This window comes from Molothrus ater, chromosome 2, assembly GCF_012460135.2.
Source record: "Molothrus ater isolate BHLD 08-10-18 breed brown headed cowbird chromosome 2, BPBGC_Mater_1.1, whole genome shotgun sequence".
NCBI lineage: Eukaryota > Metazoa > Chordata > Aves > Passeriformes > Icteridae > Molothrus > Molothrus ater.
This window is the reverse complement of record NC_050479.2, coordinates 112,750,803-112,764,894: the sequence shown is the minus strand read 5'-3', so window position 1 is coordinate 112,764,894 and position 14,092 is coordinate 112,750,803. Positions and strand designations below refer to the sequence as shown.

The following is a 14,092-nucleotide window of genomic DNA, read 5'->3' as shown; positions in this document are numbered from 1 at the left end:
AAGTCAGAGTTTCATTGTAATTAACAGCACTAAACATAAATCATGTATAGTTAATTACACAAAGGAAAAAGGACAACCCATTATGTGTAATTTATATCCTATATTTCCTGTTTGTTTGTTTTTGTTATTAACAGAAATATTATCCCTTTATTTAAGAAGATAACAAAAATAGAATAGATGTTTTTCTGTTCACAGGGCAGATCACATTCTGGCTTTTTTAAGAATGGCAATATATGGAATTCCTTGCTTCTACAAAAACACGCTCTCTAGAAATCTGAGGATGAAGGTATTCAAACTGTGGTTCCCCTTCTTTATCTTACCTGGTGCAATCATCCTGTTTAATACTTCAAAGTTTGTTATACAAAGTGGAATAAGTTTCAGGGAGAAAAAAGTAAAAATAGGATTTAGGCTTTTTATATTTAATATTTTTGCCATCCTTTATTGCATTTAGTATGCTTGCATACATCTGAAAAAGCACAATAGTTAAGATTTTATTTGCAATACAACAATACACAAAGTTATAAAAAATTAATATGTGTGTAGATGAATGAGCACTGTTCTCAAAGTTACAGGACAACAAAGTTACAAGTTACAACTTACAAAGTTGTTCCCCTGGAAATCCTGTTAAAATTCAAATTAAAAGCTAGTGCAGGGACACTGTGGAGGGAATGCCACCCATCCTTTTTAGCTGTTTGGGTCCCCAGCAGTTTCCTGTGACTTGTGGAGTTCAAGGCTGGCAGGAGGCAAAGCTGTGAGAAGAAACACACTCATTTTGTCTATGCTCCTGTCACATCTCTCCCTGCCTCCTTTTTGTATTCAGCTGTAGTCTGACACAACTTGTAAAAGCAACAGAAATGGGAAGCCAGACCTTCCAAGCTCCTTGAAGAAGGAATTGCCTGCCTGATGTGCACACAGGTGTATGTGAGGATGCACAAGTGCTCACAAGTGTCTGGAGAGTGCCTGCACAGACATAAGCACATAAATACACACAGAAACATATCAATACACGTGCTGCTGGGGTTGTCTGAGAAAAGCCTGGTGTAAAACCCCATATCTGTACTGCGCAACAGCAGAAGTGAGGGAAGGAACCTCAGTTCACTTTTGCTGTGCGAATTAATTGGCCTTTCCCACTGATGTGGGAAAAGTTTTTGACTGCTCCAAATGACTCATCTTCACCTGGGGCCCTTTACACAGGATATCCTGCATTAATATCTCATGGCAGTCTGGCTGGGAAGCATCTTACTACTCAACCAGGAAATGCAAAAGAATTAAAGTCTGAATTCTCAGCCCTTACCCAAAAAGCAAACCTTGGTAGGTAGTTAGTGCTGCTTTCCTTTTGGCTGTGTTAATTCTAAACCAGAACAGTATTGAGACTCTTGGTGTCAGAATAATTTGTGTTGGAAGGGATCTTTAAAGGTCACCTAAACACCCAAACTCTATAAATTTAACTTTCTCCTTTTACCTGACCTTGAACCTAAGAGAAAATACTAATCACTCTTTCACTATTTTGAAATATTTCCTCAAGCTTTTCTTGTTGACTTTCTCTTTGAATAAAAGTTTTCCTTATAGAACATTGTAAACACATAGGAAATATTGCAATGTTGTAAGGTCACTGGACTCTTTGAAGATCCTTCCAAATACCCACAAATACATATTTCTTTGGTCATTGAACAACTCCTCTGAAAATAATCCTTAAATTAATAACTTTTAAAACATTCTTTATTCTTGCATTACAAAGCTAAGTGGTCTCACACAAAGCTTCTCTGAACATCCATTTAGGTACCTCAGCAGAAACTTTGGTATTCCCTGGTGCAGACTCCTGTAGCTGCATTACCCACTCACTTCAATGGGATTTTTGAACACTGGGAAGCATTGGGAATTAGCTTTTCTTTTTTTTTCCCCTCTGGCTTGTGGATTTAGACACCTGGTTTGTTTCATATTCAGAAATACGGATATCAGAATCTTCCTTTGGATTGGTTTTTATTTTTTTCCCCCGCCTTTGTAGTATAATAATAATAATAATAATAATAATAATAATAATAATAATAATAATAATAATAATAATAATAATAATAGTTATTATTACTATTATTATTATTATTACGACATAGATAGGCCGGGATGTGGAGTGTGGCGGGATTGCGGCACTTCCACAGGGCAGTGCCCCCGGCGCACCTGGGCGGGGGGGATGTGAGCAGCCGGCACATCAGATCAGATGAGCGCACACACACACACCCAAGGCGGCTTCCCCAGCTCTGCACAATCTCCTGGTACCCGGCGGAGAAATTAATTCAAGAAAAAAAAAAAAAAAAAAAAAAAAGAAAAAAAAAAAAAGAAAAAAGAGTAAATGTTCCAGGGTTCCGGGGATGCCCGGACACGGCCGGCTCACGCTCGTTTGTCCCTTGCATCCCCCGGCCGAAACTTTCCGGAGCAGCAGCAGCGCAGTGCGGCCCCGGGCGGGTCCCCTTGTCCCGGGAGCCGCCGCTGCCACCTGCGGGTGGGGCCCGCACCCCTTGGAGCGGCGGCCGCGGCCCTTCCCGAGCGGGGCTGCGCTCTGCCCGTGCCTTGTCCGCGAACCCCCTCTAGCGCCAGGCCCGCCGCACTCGGCCCGGAGCTGCCGGCAGCGCCGAGGCGAGGGGGCGCTTCGCGCGCCCGCCTCACGCACCGCACCGCGCCCCGCGCTCCCCTCGGGCGGGCGGCTGAGGAGGGGCCGCCGCTCCGACGCTCTCCTTCCATCCCTCCCTCTCTCCCTCCCTCTCTCCCTCCCTCCCCCGCTGCCCCCGGGCGCGCCGGGCCGCCCGCTGGCTGGCGGGGCGCGAGTGCCGGAGCGCCCCCGGCGCGGGGCCGCGCTGGCTCCCGGCGGACCCGGCACCCGCCGGGCTGCGCGCAGCGGGGCGGCCCCGCGGCCGCGCCGGAGGAGGGGGCGAGCGAGCGCTCCGCGGGCGGCAGGGGAGCGGCGGCACCAAAAAACTGCAGCCGGCAGCGCGGCACGCAAATCAGGAGGGAGCAGCGAGCATCACACCAGAGCCGCCTGGTTTCTGATTGCTCCGCGGCAGAGGGGGAGAGACAGAGACTGACTGAGAGGGGCGAGCGGCAGAGCCGGGCACGGCGGCGGAGGGTCGGGGATGCCGCCCCGCAAGTTTCCTTGATGCACTGGGGAGCGTGAGGAGGAGTCGCCGACCCTTCTCGCCCTCGTCGCGCTCCACCTGGGGGACCTGAAGCCCCTCAGCGCTGCCTCCGGCCGGGGATGCAGGGTACCGTGCGGCGCGGCCGGGGGAGGAGGCTGCTGCCGCGCAGGAGGCTGCTGAGGCTGCCAGGGGCGCTCCTGCGGGGCTGAAGGTGCCACCGGCCCGAGCCGGCGGAGGGAGCGGGGCGCGACCCCCCCCCCCGGCCGCCGCCACCGCCTGGAAGTTGCGGGAGCTCTCCCCGTGCCCAGTGCCGCCGCCCCTCACGGCAGGGCGGCAGCGGGGCTCCCGGCGCCCCGCCCGCCCTCGCCCTCGCCCTCCGTGCTGCCGCCTGCCCCGGGAGCCCGGCGGTGGATGCGTCCGGCCCGGCCCGCGCAGCCCCGGGCGGCAGTGCAGGCAGCGCAGCCCGGCGGGGCGGCGGCGGACCCCGCCGGCCTGAGGGAGCACGGGCAGCCTCGGCGGGCCGAGGTCGCGGGGCGCTCGGCGGGCACCAGCCATGGGGTGTAGTGAGGTGAGGGCACTGCTCTGGAGAGTCGGCCTCCTCCTCCCCCTGCTGACAGCGCGCCCCGCCGCCGCCGGGCACGTCGCCAGCAACCACGGTGAGTGAGAGCGGCCGCGGGTGCGCTGCGGGGCGGGCTGCCCGCAACTTTCCGGCGGGCGAGGGCTGTGAGGGGATGGAGGGAGGGGTCCGCACCTGCGGCCGCCGGCTCGGCCTCTCCCGGCCGCGGACGGGTTGCGGGACCACGGGGATGCGGGACCGGGCGCCTCCCGGCGGCCAGCCCTTCCTGCCGCCCCCAAAAGTTGGGGGTTTGCGGCCGGAGGAGCAGCGGGGCTCCGCTGCCGGGACCCGCCGGGGATAACTCCGTGGCTGCCGGGAGCTCTCCGCTGTGCCCCGGGCACCCTCGGCCTCCGGGGTGTGGGAGTGAGAGCAGGGAAACGAAAGTTGCCTCCCGGCGAGGTGGAGCGCTAGCATCATTTTATTTGAAGTGTGGGTTTAAGGTTTGCTTCGGTCCTGCCGAACGCAGATCCTGTAGAATGGGTTTGAGAGGGCTTCATCGCGCCTTAGGGGGAATTGCTGCTTGGTGAGCGAACTGTTCAAAGGTGCCTGACTGCCCTTAACACCTAATTTCTGCATACTCCGGGCTGATTGTCTGAAAAACACCCATTTAAAAATCTTTGTAACAGGTGCATGCTCATCAGGTCGCACCGAAGACGGTATTTTAATTCTTCGGGTTGTAAGGTGTGTATTTTAGAAAATTACTTCTGGATTAAGTAGGGAATCATCCTGTTAATAAGAATAAAAATGCATAGCACGCCCAGAGGATACAGTATTTTGTTAGGAAGAACTAAAAAAAAAGAGCCCAGACCTGATTATGAAACATCATGTTTCATGTTATCAAGCATCTGGATAGAGCAGAGAATTTCCTGAACTGCTTGTTTTATGTACATCTGTCTATTTCAGTTGCAGAGGATGCATCTATTCCCACAGTATGAGTGGCTTCTGTACCTTTAACATTATTTTTGCACAATTTGGCTTTTTTGACATTATTTTTGCACAATTTGCCATTTTTGAGGTTTTAGTGTGATGTGACTGAAACTACAGGAACTGAAGGGTATCTCTAAGTGTTGCTGCTGACAGAAATTGCTTTACCTGCTATGTTGAAAGGAACGTTGAATTTGACAATGGTGGAAAGTAACAGTGAAAGAAAACAAACTGGGTTTAGTCGTGGAGTACTATCAAGTATACAGTTCATGTATTTTCACAGTTTTGTTCTGCAGTCTCTTTTCAGTGCTCTTTCTATCGACCTCAGTAACAGTAAAATCAGAGAATAAGATCTCTAGAAAACAGGGAAGAACTGTAGTATGGCCACAAAGCCCCTGTGCCATCAGGGTGAGTTATGGCAAGGACATTCCAAGTTAGTATGATTCCTTTACCTCTCCCATGCTAAATGTGATGAATAATTCCAGCTGGTAATTGTAGAGCCTACAAACATATTAAGGCTGATTTTTGCACTTTCTTATGTCTTGGAAGACATCAGATTCTCACAGTGGCACAACCCAGATTTCCTTTGATGTCACAGGCATTAGTGCATGCTAATGTCTGCAGCTTTATCACAAGGCCTAACACCACACACGAATACAATTTAAAAAATATATATTCTTGCTGTTGTAGGATAGCTAAGGTAGCATAAAAGCATCAAAGGCAAAGAGTTTTATCAATTAATGCAACTCAGTATTTGGTATTCTGGGATTAGATTAATAGTGTTTAAATAGTGTTTTAAAAGTGGTTTAATGGTGTTTTTAAAGGATGGGGAAGACAGTTGCCAGAAATCAGTCAGGGATGAAGTGGTTTCTTGATGTTGATGTAACTTTTCCTAACAAGTCCAGGTGTTGTGGTGTTGGCTGCAGAGAGTACTGGTGAATTTCCTAACTTCTGAGGAACTTCTTTTTCTGCACATTGCTTCCAAACTTCAGTGAAACAAGTAGCCTCTTACCCTTGGTACTGCCACATCACCATCAAAATCAAATAATTATAACTCAACAAAACCCAAGTGAACTGAAAATGGACTGAAACAATACAGGTGCTTTCATACACACTCCCCCACCTTGTTAATAAAATGCTAGCAAAAAGAGTCTGCTTTTAATGATAACTTCCTCTAAATCCAGAAATTGAAAGAAAGGAAATTACTACAATAAAAAGGTTGCCCATTGTGTGAACACTTAAATGTGGAAAGTTAAAATGCCAGTTACTAATACTTGGAATCCCAGTGACAAAGAATTTTTTAAGATCTTATGAGGAAACATGACTTTTTTAATTTTCCTGAAGTAATATTTTCAGCATGCATGTCTTGAAAACATCTTTGCAAGAACTGCTGTTGGATTTTCACTAATAATTATTATAATGATATATTAACTTTGCAATCGGGTATATTTCATCTTCTATTTTGTGTGTAGAAACATCCCAGCATTAATAGTAAATTGCAAAGGAATGTCTTGTTTCATATCTTGATGGTTTGGGTGAAAAGGATGGAAAGGGAATAGGTTTATTAATCTGACTTGGTAAACAGACAGCCCTTCCACTGCATTCTTAATGGTTTGTTTGCTGTTATTAAAGAGGGATTTTCACAAAAAAAATATACTCTGGTCTTATAAATTGTTATTATAACCATGTTGGGATTAATCTTTTTTGGTCTTGTCAAACAGAAAGAAATAATTATTTTTTTTATATAGCTGTAAGGCTCTTAGGTTGTCATTCTTCACCCAGTAAATCAATGTGTGGTGTCTTAGAGAATTTGTAGCAAGGCAGGCACAAATGATACTATTGGCAGGGAAGTAAGCTTACTCATTCATCTTCATGGAATGGTCAGTTCAAAAACATATTATGACCATGCCAAGGGCTAATTTTTACTGCTCAGGAAAAAACCCTCTAGGGTTTGGAATTGCATTGGAGGAGTAACCACTGCAGTGTGTGGCAGAACTGCTTGGAATAGAGGGCTCAGTTAATGGTGGAGGTTGAGTGCATGTATGTTCATACAAATTTTCAATGGTTATCCCTCATATCCAGTATGAACAGGCTGCTGTGCAAGGTTTCAGCGTGCTGTGGTGTCGCTTTGTTCTTTTCTTGGCACCTGACCTGTGCAGCTCCTTGTGCAAAACTTATGGGAGCTTTCAAGATAAAGGTCACACCAGGTAATGGCTCAACAGTTTCCTGGGCTAAGCGTGCACACATAAATGTTTCTACATATAGAAAAATCAGAAACCATATTTGTTTTTATCTATATTTCAACCAGAAAGAGCTTCTGTACCCTGGCTCCTTTCAGGTTGTATCTGCCATTATGTATCACCAGACAATTAATTCCTGAAGCCAACTATAGAACTTGCAGAGTTTACAATGAGTCATGTCTTTCAGTGAGGTGTAAAAAAGCTGTTGCTTTTTCAGTTTCCAGGTATCATTACTTGTCAGGTTATGCAAGCATGGTCTTTTTATTCATACCTCTAAAAGGCACCTGGCATTCATTTTTCTCCTCTTACAAAAAAGAAGTTGAGGTAAGAAATATTGTCAAATGTCAGTTCTGAAATTCGTACAGCCTTTATTTTCACAATGATTACACTTGATGTAAATTGGGTGGCTTAAAGTAGGTAATAAAGCTTTTTGATTCTGGTAGTAAAATATCAGGTAGATTACTAATGACCTTGAGGTATTCATCAGTTCAAAGAAGTTGGCTCATTTTCATTCACATATTTATTTTTACAGAAGTGCAATCTAGGCACTCTTTCTGAATACAGAATTCAGATATTTTTTTTCTGTAGCAATAAGGAGACCAAGGACTTAAGTGTGGAGAGATTGAAATTCTATCTGAATGAAGCTGATGTTTTACTGCTAGGAGGTATCTCTTACTTTGAGGACTTAAACTACTGTGGAAAGGCTGTGCTGCTGCCTGTGTTGTGCTAGTCCTGGAGAATTCTGATGTTCAGTTGTCCAGCTCATGTTTTAATAAGCATTTACATCATTACAGAAACATGAGAAAGTTAAATAAACATTGCAGTAAATGTGTGTCATTACCTTTTCAGCATGTAGATAAAATCATGAGCAAAATCATATTTAAGTTTCAAGTTCTTAAGAAACTTTTAACAATATTTTTAGCCATGTGTAAAATCCCACATCCATATGGACTTGTGTGCTAATGAAGGCCTGGGAACCTCTGCAGTTGTAGATATGCATGAAATGACTTGTTATCCAAGAGCCTTCATTTGTATGCCATGAAATGAACAGATTTGCAATTAATGGTTCAGGATACATTCCTGGTGGTGTATTTGGCAGTACTGAGGGCTGTCTGGATATTTTGTTGTTTTTTTTTTTTTTGACAAATAAGAATGATTGGTATGGAAATACTAAATATTAAAAAATGCATAGCTTAAGCAGATACAGTTTTAAACCAAATCAGTGCAGTAGTTTTCATGTAATTTGCAGGAGTGAAAACACCACAGAGGAGCTGAAGTGTTTCCTGAAGTTTACCGATTTAATTCTCTGGTCAGACATCATTTTCTCTGAGAGGTCAAAAAGTTTACCGAGGAAAAAGAGAGAAGGGAAAAGCATATAGGAAATTGAGGTCTTCTTAAAATCTCCTCTGTCTTTCCAGATAGATACTTTTAGATCTTAACTCTGCTTGAGGGTTTGTTTAGGTATCTGATGTTAAAATTTTCACTTGAGAATTTTAGAAAAGTCAAGAAGTTCAGCAAGTTGTTTGTCAGTAAGTTACACAGGAAGTCAATATCCATTTTGTTGACTATTTTTTTTCCATGAGAACTCTAATGTTTAAAAACCTCATTTAACTGATCAGGGATATTGAGAAAATTTTGCATGTGTACAATATGGGAAGGATTTGATTGTTCTTAGATCCCAATATAGCATAGCTGGGTTAGGATCTATTCCTATTCCAGCTGTGGGTGTTAGCTGGAATGTTTCATTAGGATCCTTGGATTTCCCCAATGTGATGTTGACACAAAGGTGAGGCTGGCCTTGTGCTTGATGTGCCCCTTAACATGCTGAACTCTGTGACTGAGAGAATGAAAAAATGGATTATTTATCCATAATCTATCCTGACCTCCAGAAGCCATGTTATAATGCTGGAGAGGTCAACAAAAAACTATCTGTTGTGAACAATTTGCCTTCAGAAGCTGGTTTTTAACTTGTAAATTATATGTCAGTCTTTATGATAAGGTGTTAGAACTGAGAATTACTGCTGAAAAAATGTCTCTCACGTGATAAAAACACTTTTTTTTTTAGCAGGATTTCTTTCTGAACCATACAAAAATAGTTAAACAGTGAAATTAGCTTGTTTGTTTCTCACAATCCCCTCAGTCTTCCTAAGACTTACTCCATCTGTCCTTATTTTAGTTCCAAGGATGCTTTTTTATCAATATTGCAACACCTTTTGTGTAGGTCAGCTATTGATCATTCCCACATCTAAGAACCAGTCTGTTCCTAATAATCATTAAGGAGAAGTCACTTCAGTTAATCCAGCAGCCATTTGTGACCTCAGTACTAATTTTAATGTACAGAGCAAAGCTTAGAGGCCAATCTTGTCTTTAAATAAACTACATGTTCTATATTTGAAGCTGGCTAATCCATTGTATTAAAAAACCCAAAAAGCTGAACCAAAACAAAACACAAAATTGTCCCAAAAAAACCCAAACCAAAACCTCCTAAAGATTTTTCTAGTCAGCTGATTTGTCTCACCCATACAGCATAATACTTCTTGAAGTTAGCATTTCTCTCACTTATTGATACTAGTTTTTGGACTAAATTCTGTCATCCTGTTTTAAAAAAAAAGGTGCTGAATACCTTGACAATCAATAATTAGAGATTTGCTAATTTTAATAAATAAAGGTATTTTAATGAGGCTGTAGATAATTTTATAGATAATAAAAAACCTCTCCCTAAACAATGCATGGGTATTTCTCCCCCTCTGGTTAATTGATACTGTACAGTTTTATGCTCTTTAAATAAGAGTTTTAGAGTAGGTCATAGTACTCCTCTAACTCCAAACCAGCAGCTACTATTACTTTCTTTTATGGATCTGTTCCCTTTCTACATAAAGCATCAATGTTTTTAAAGAAATTACGGGTATTTTGATCTTTAAAATAAGACTAGATTTAAAAAATGCTGTAATATTATTGACATGTCTTTTGACAGTCTAGTAGGTCAGGTCCTTAAAATTCAAAAGTACTTATTTCATGAAGAGATTATCTTGAAAATGAAATTTCCTTTCTGTAGAACAGTCAGAGAGTTTAAAATGTATTTTGTCTCTAAATAGAAATTCCTGGTTTGTGTTTAGGTAGATTTCTGAGAAGCTGACAGATTTTTTTTTTCCCTCCTGAGAGATGGTTCTGTTTGCTGTCAGTTGACTGAGTCCCAGACACTCTTTGAAGGTGTCTGGTGTTTGCTGACAGATTCTCCAAGAGGAGCAGCATGCCGTTAATGAGGGGAGGTGGGACAGCACAAGCAATACTTAGGTGAGAAGCAGTGACATAAACACAGCAGTCCAGAGGGAACATTTTAATCTGTGGGTATGTTAACTGCACTGATAGCACAGCTTTCCTTGATGCCAACATGCTTTTGACATTGCGCAGGGTTTAGATTGAAACAGTGCTGTGTCACTTCAGTGCAGAAGGAAAGGTGGGCAGCAGGCACCGTGTGTAACAACCCCCTGTGGAGGTGCACACACACAATGAGAACACAGTTAAAAGGTGAGTTTGCTGGGAGCTCCATTGCCTCAATCCACTTAATGGCTTCTGCACCTAGAACAAAAGGGGAAAAGTCACATACAGCAAACAGTATCATTGATGCATGTAATGAGTGATTTGTTTTGGCTGGGGACCCTTGGTTAAGAGTGCACTTGCTGCTGTAATTTGTATTCTCTGACTGCTGGTTGCTTCTTGCTTAAAATAAAAGAATAAAAGAACAAATTAGAAAGCATTCCATAAGATGATGCACTAGCATTTTAATCTGGGTAAAAGTGACATTCTTTCTGAATGTCCCCAGGCTAATTTTCTCAGTGGGTTTCACTTGCTGTTCTAAAATAAAATTTTATAGGAAAAATCTTGCTAAAATTCAGAATTGTTCAAATTTATTTAGGATGTATTAAAATCAAAGGGGACCTAGTAATTTTCTTCTGTAGTGCTTCCAGTATTTGTGGCTGGAAATTGATTGCATGGAAAGCATTTGGACAAAGGATTCAAATTTCAAATTGTGGTTTGAATTCAGCACTTTCTGCTAAACAAAGTGGGACCATACAAAATTGCACAGTCTTTTACTCTCAGTTCTGTGTGGCTGCTGAAGACCTTTGAAAAGGAAAGCAAGGCAAATGTAAAATCTTGTCTCTGGTAGATTGCTTTTGTTTGTATTGCAGAAGTTGCTAAACACTTCTACACCGCAATGATAACAGTAGAAACATCCACTTAGAGGGTTATTTTAGATTTAATAATTTAGTTTAGTAGACTTAATTTTTTAAAGGACTATTTAATTTAGGTAAACAAGGATACTGTTAGCATTTACGAATGAAGAAATGGGATGAGAGCTGTGGCACACAAGAGCTTCTCAGCCAAAGTCTCTCTCAGCCTCCATCAGATGCGATGGGAACCCAAACTCTGTTGCTGTTGAGACAGCTGTAGGAATGCTTACCCTGTGATTTTGGTATGTGTAAAAAAGTCATTAGGTTACAGATTTCCAGACACAGAATTTCAGAAAGAGTTAAGCAAATTCTCTTAAGAAATATCAATACACATCTCAAGGTGTAAGAATTTGCCTTTGTAAGATAGTGTTCTCAAAGAAAGAGGAGTGACTGGGTGCACTGCACAGAGGAAAAATGGTCCACTGGAGACAGGTATCATATAAAAGCTGCATCTGAAGAAATCTGGGATTACAAAAGGCAACCAGGAAATCAGGTGTTATTCCATATAATTTCAGTGGTTGCTCTTGATGTAGATGAATATAATGGTATTAAATACTCCAGTTTTTCTACTGATTATCTAAAGGGCATCTCGTCTAGTATAGAAAGATGAATGCTGGTGGTTGGAAGGAATCCAGCACTTTTTGCTATTGTTGTTTAATCCAAGGTTTTGTGCAAACTTTAGACTGTATGCAGAGCTCTTTTTTCAGTGTTGGATCCCTTCAAAACTACTATTCTTTTGAGTAAGCCTTCATGTCCGTATAGCAGTGATCTGAGGAGAAGGGTTAAAGGCTAAAGCTTTTAGTTCAGGGGAGCAGTCTGAGACACCCTGTGCAAACCCCAAATAATTAGTTTTTGATGTGCTCAGATGTAGGTGGCACTGGTAGATACAGCACCTTGGCTTTCAGAGTGGTCTTCAGTGAAACTTGTTATTTTTCTTTGTGTCTTTAACTAAGTTGTTCTCTGCTAGGAAAACTGTCTTCCTGTTTTAAAAATCTGTGATATATCAAAATTCAGTTTCTCAAAATGCTGACTGCAGATGAAGTAGGTTTGTACCACACAAATTAAAGACCTGAAACCTTCTTGTGATTTTGTGTACCTGGTCTCTTAAAGCTTTCCTGAGGGCAAGGTCTGAACCTCCCAGCAGGAGCCTTGGCCAGCTGGCCCTGGGAGCTGTTTGACTCCCACTGTCATGGGAACCAGCTCTCTTTGATGGAGACTCTGAGCCACAGGGACTATTTCAGCTCTGGCTTGTCTTGACTTTTGGGTGTGGGAATTGATAATCCCATTAGTGAAAAAATGTAGGTAATACAAACTTTCCTCCTAGAAATTCTGTATTTTGAAAGGTTCATTTTTTTCTCTGCCTCTTTACATATCATTTACATAGGGTGCATTATTTAGACTGACAGTGCAATCCTCTGCTAAATCACCTGAATTACTTATGGCAAGAGAGCTGCTATCTTCCAGGGTGTCAGCATTAGATGATAATGAAAACCTTCACCTTACATGTAGTTTACATTAAGCAGCAAAGGAATTTTGAAACTTGCATGCTCCATGTTTAAACTCCATTTTTAGAAGGCAAAAAACTCTGCTGGAAGTTAATTAACAAGAGACAAAACCATAGAGGAGGCCAATGGAGGTCACACTTGCAGGGAGTTTGCTGCTCTGTTACTTTCTCATGGCATCTCTTCAGCATCACTAAGTACATTAAAAGTTCCAGTAATGCTCATCCTATTCACTTTGCCACTAATAATTTTCCTTACAAATTTTATAACGAGTAGTTTGGATTGTAAGTAATGCCCTGAGGCCTTATCATTAGTAGGTTTCAATTGCTTTAAAGCAAATTAGGAAATTATTTTCAATAGCTCTTATCTGACAGATGCATTTTATACTTGAGAGATGTGCCTGAAGAAATAAAAGCTGATGGAAATTTGTGTCGTAGATGAATATTTTGAAAACAAAAAAGATGATCAATAATAGATTAGGCTTGATTAGATGTTGACATTTAGAACTGCACATAGATTATGTTAAATGTAGTGACAACAGACAGCGATCACCTTGATTTGCATTTGTCTCTCCATTTGTGGTTCAGGTGGATCATGGGACACACATTGTAAAGGTTAATGAATAAATTACCATATAGCTCATCTGATTGTTCAGGTTTCAGCCTGGAGGGCTGGATGGTTTATAATCTAGTTTGTTTTATGTGAAATAGAAATGGTTTAATTCTTTTTCTATGAAATTCTGAATTGCTTAAGTGTTAGATGAGTCCACCCCCACAGCTTCTGAGTTTTGATAAAATCACTAAATCATGGTGTGGTTGCATTGACAGAAATCTTGGCCTGGTCTTTGTTTCCTCTCCTGAGCTGTGAGTATTATTTCTATGTTATTTCAGTAGATGTGAAATGTGGCTTTTTGATAAATATGTAGTTTTTAAAACCCTGTGCAGATATTTGGCCTAAGTATCTTCTTCACTTGTACAGATACCTCAAAACAGGAGTATGCAATGTGCTCTATTAGCAAATAATCTATATTAGTGTTCCCTACAGCTTTCCTTACCAGCCCTCAGTGTGGTTAGTAACCACATGTGTCAGTGTTGGTGGAATCAAATTGCTTCATTTTTGTAAGGGACTCACCCTTTAAATTGGTTCCAGTAATTCACCTGAAATTTCAGAAGTATGAATAAATGAATGGATGAATTAATGAAAAAATCCCCTAGCAGCCATTTTCCCTACACAAAGATAATTTACTGTATGTCCATCTGCAAACAAGGATGGCTGAAGTGCATCATCTGGAACTGCACTCACCTGTATAAATAAAATCAAGGGTACACTGTAATTCAAAGATGCAGTGTTTGGTTTATATAAAATAATACCCTTCAGTTAAGCATTGCTTAGTTAAGGGTCTTCTTTTCTATAGTATCTGTAGGAAAGGAGAAAGTTAATGAGTTGATGT

The 14,092-nt window shown here is 42.1% G+C and overlaps 1 protein-coding gene across 4 annotated transcripts in view; it reads left to right on the top strand.

The window, feature by feature from the left end:
* The first annotated feature begins 2,884 nt into the window (after nt 1-2,884).
* The window catches only part of EPHA6 (EPH receptor A6), a 374,340-nt gene continuing 363,132 nt past the window's right edge, over nt 2,885-14,092 (top strand). For 2 of the 4 annotated variants that reach the window (XM_036388927.2, XM_036388906.2), the window contains exon 1: nt 2,885-3,784. In XM_036388927.2, the coding sequence (XP_036244820.1) occupies nt 3,682-3,784 (103 nt within the window). In that variant the 5' untranslated portion in view covers nt 2,885-3,681. The remainder of the gene's footprint in view (nt 3,785-14,092) is intronic. The other 2 variants (XM_036388943.2, XM_036388917.2) reach the window with 1 other exon arrangement.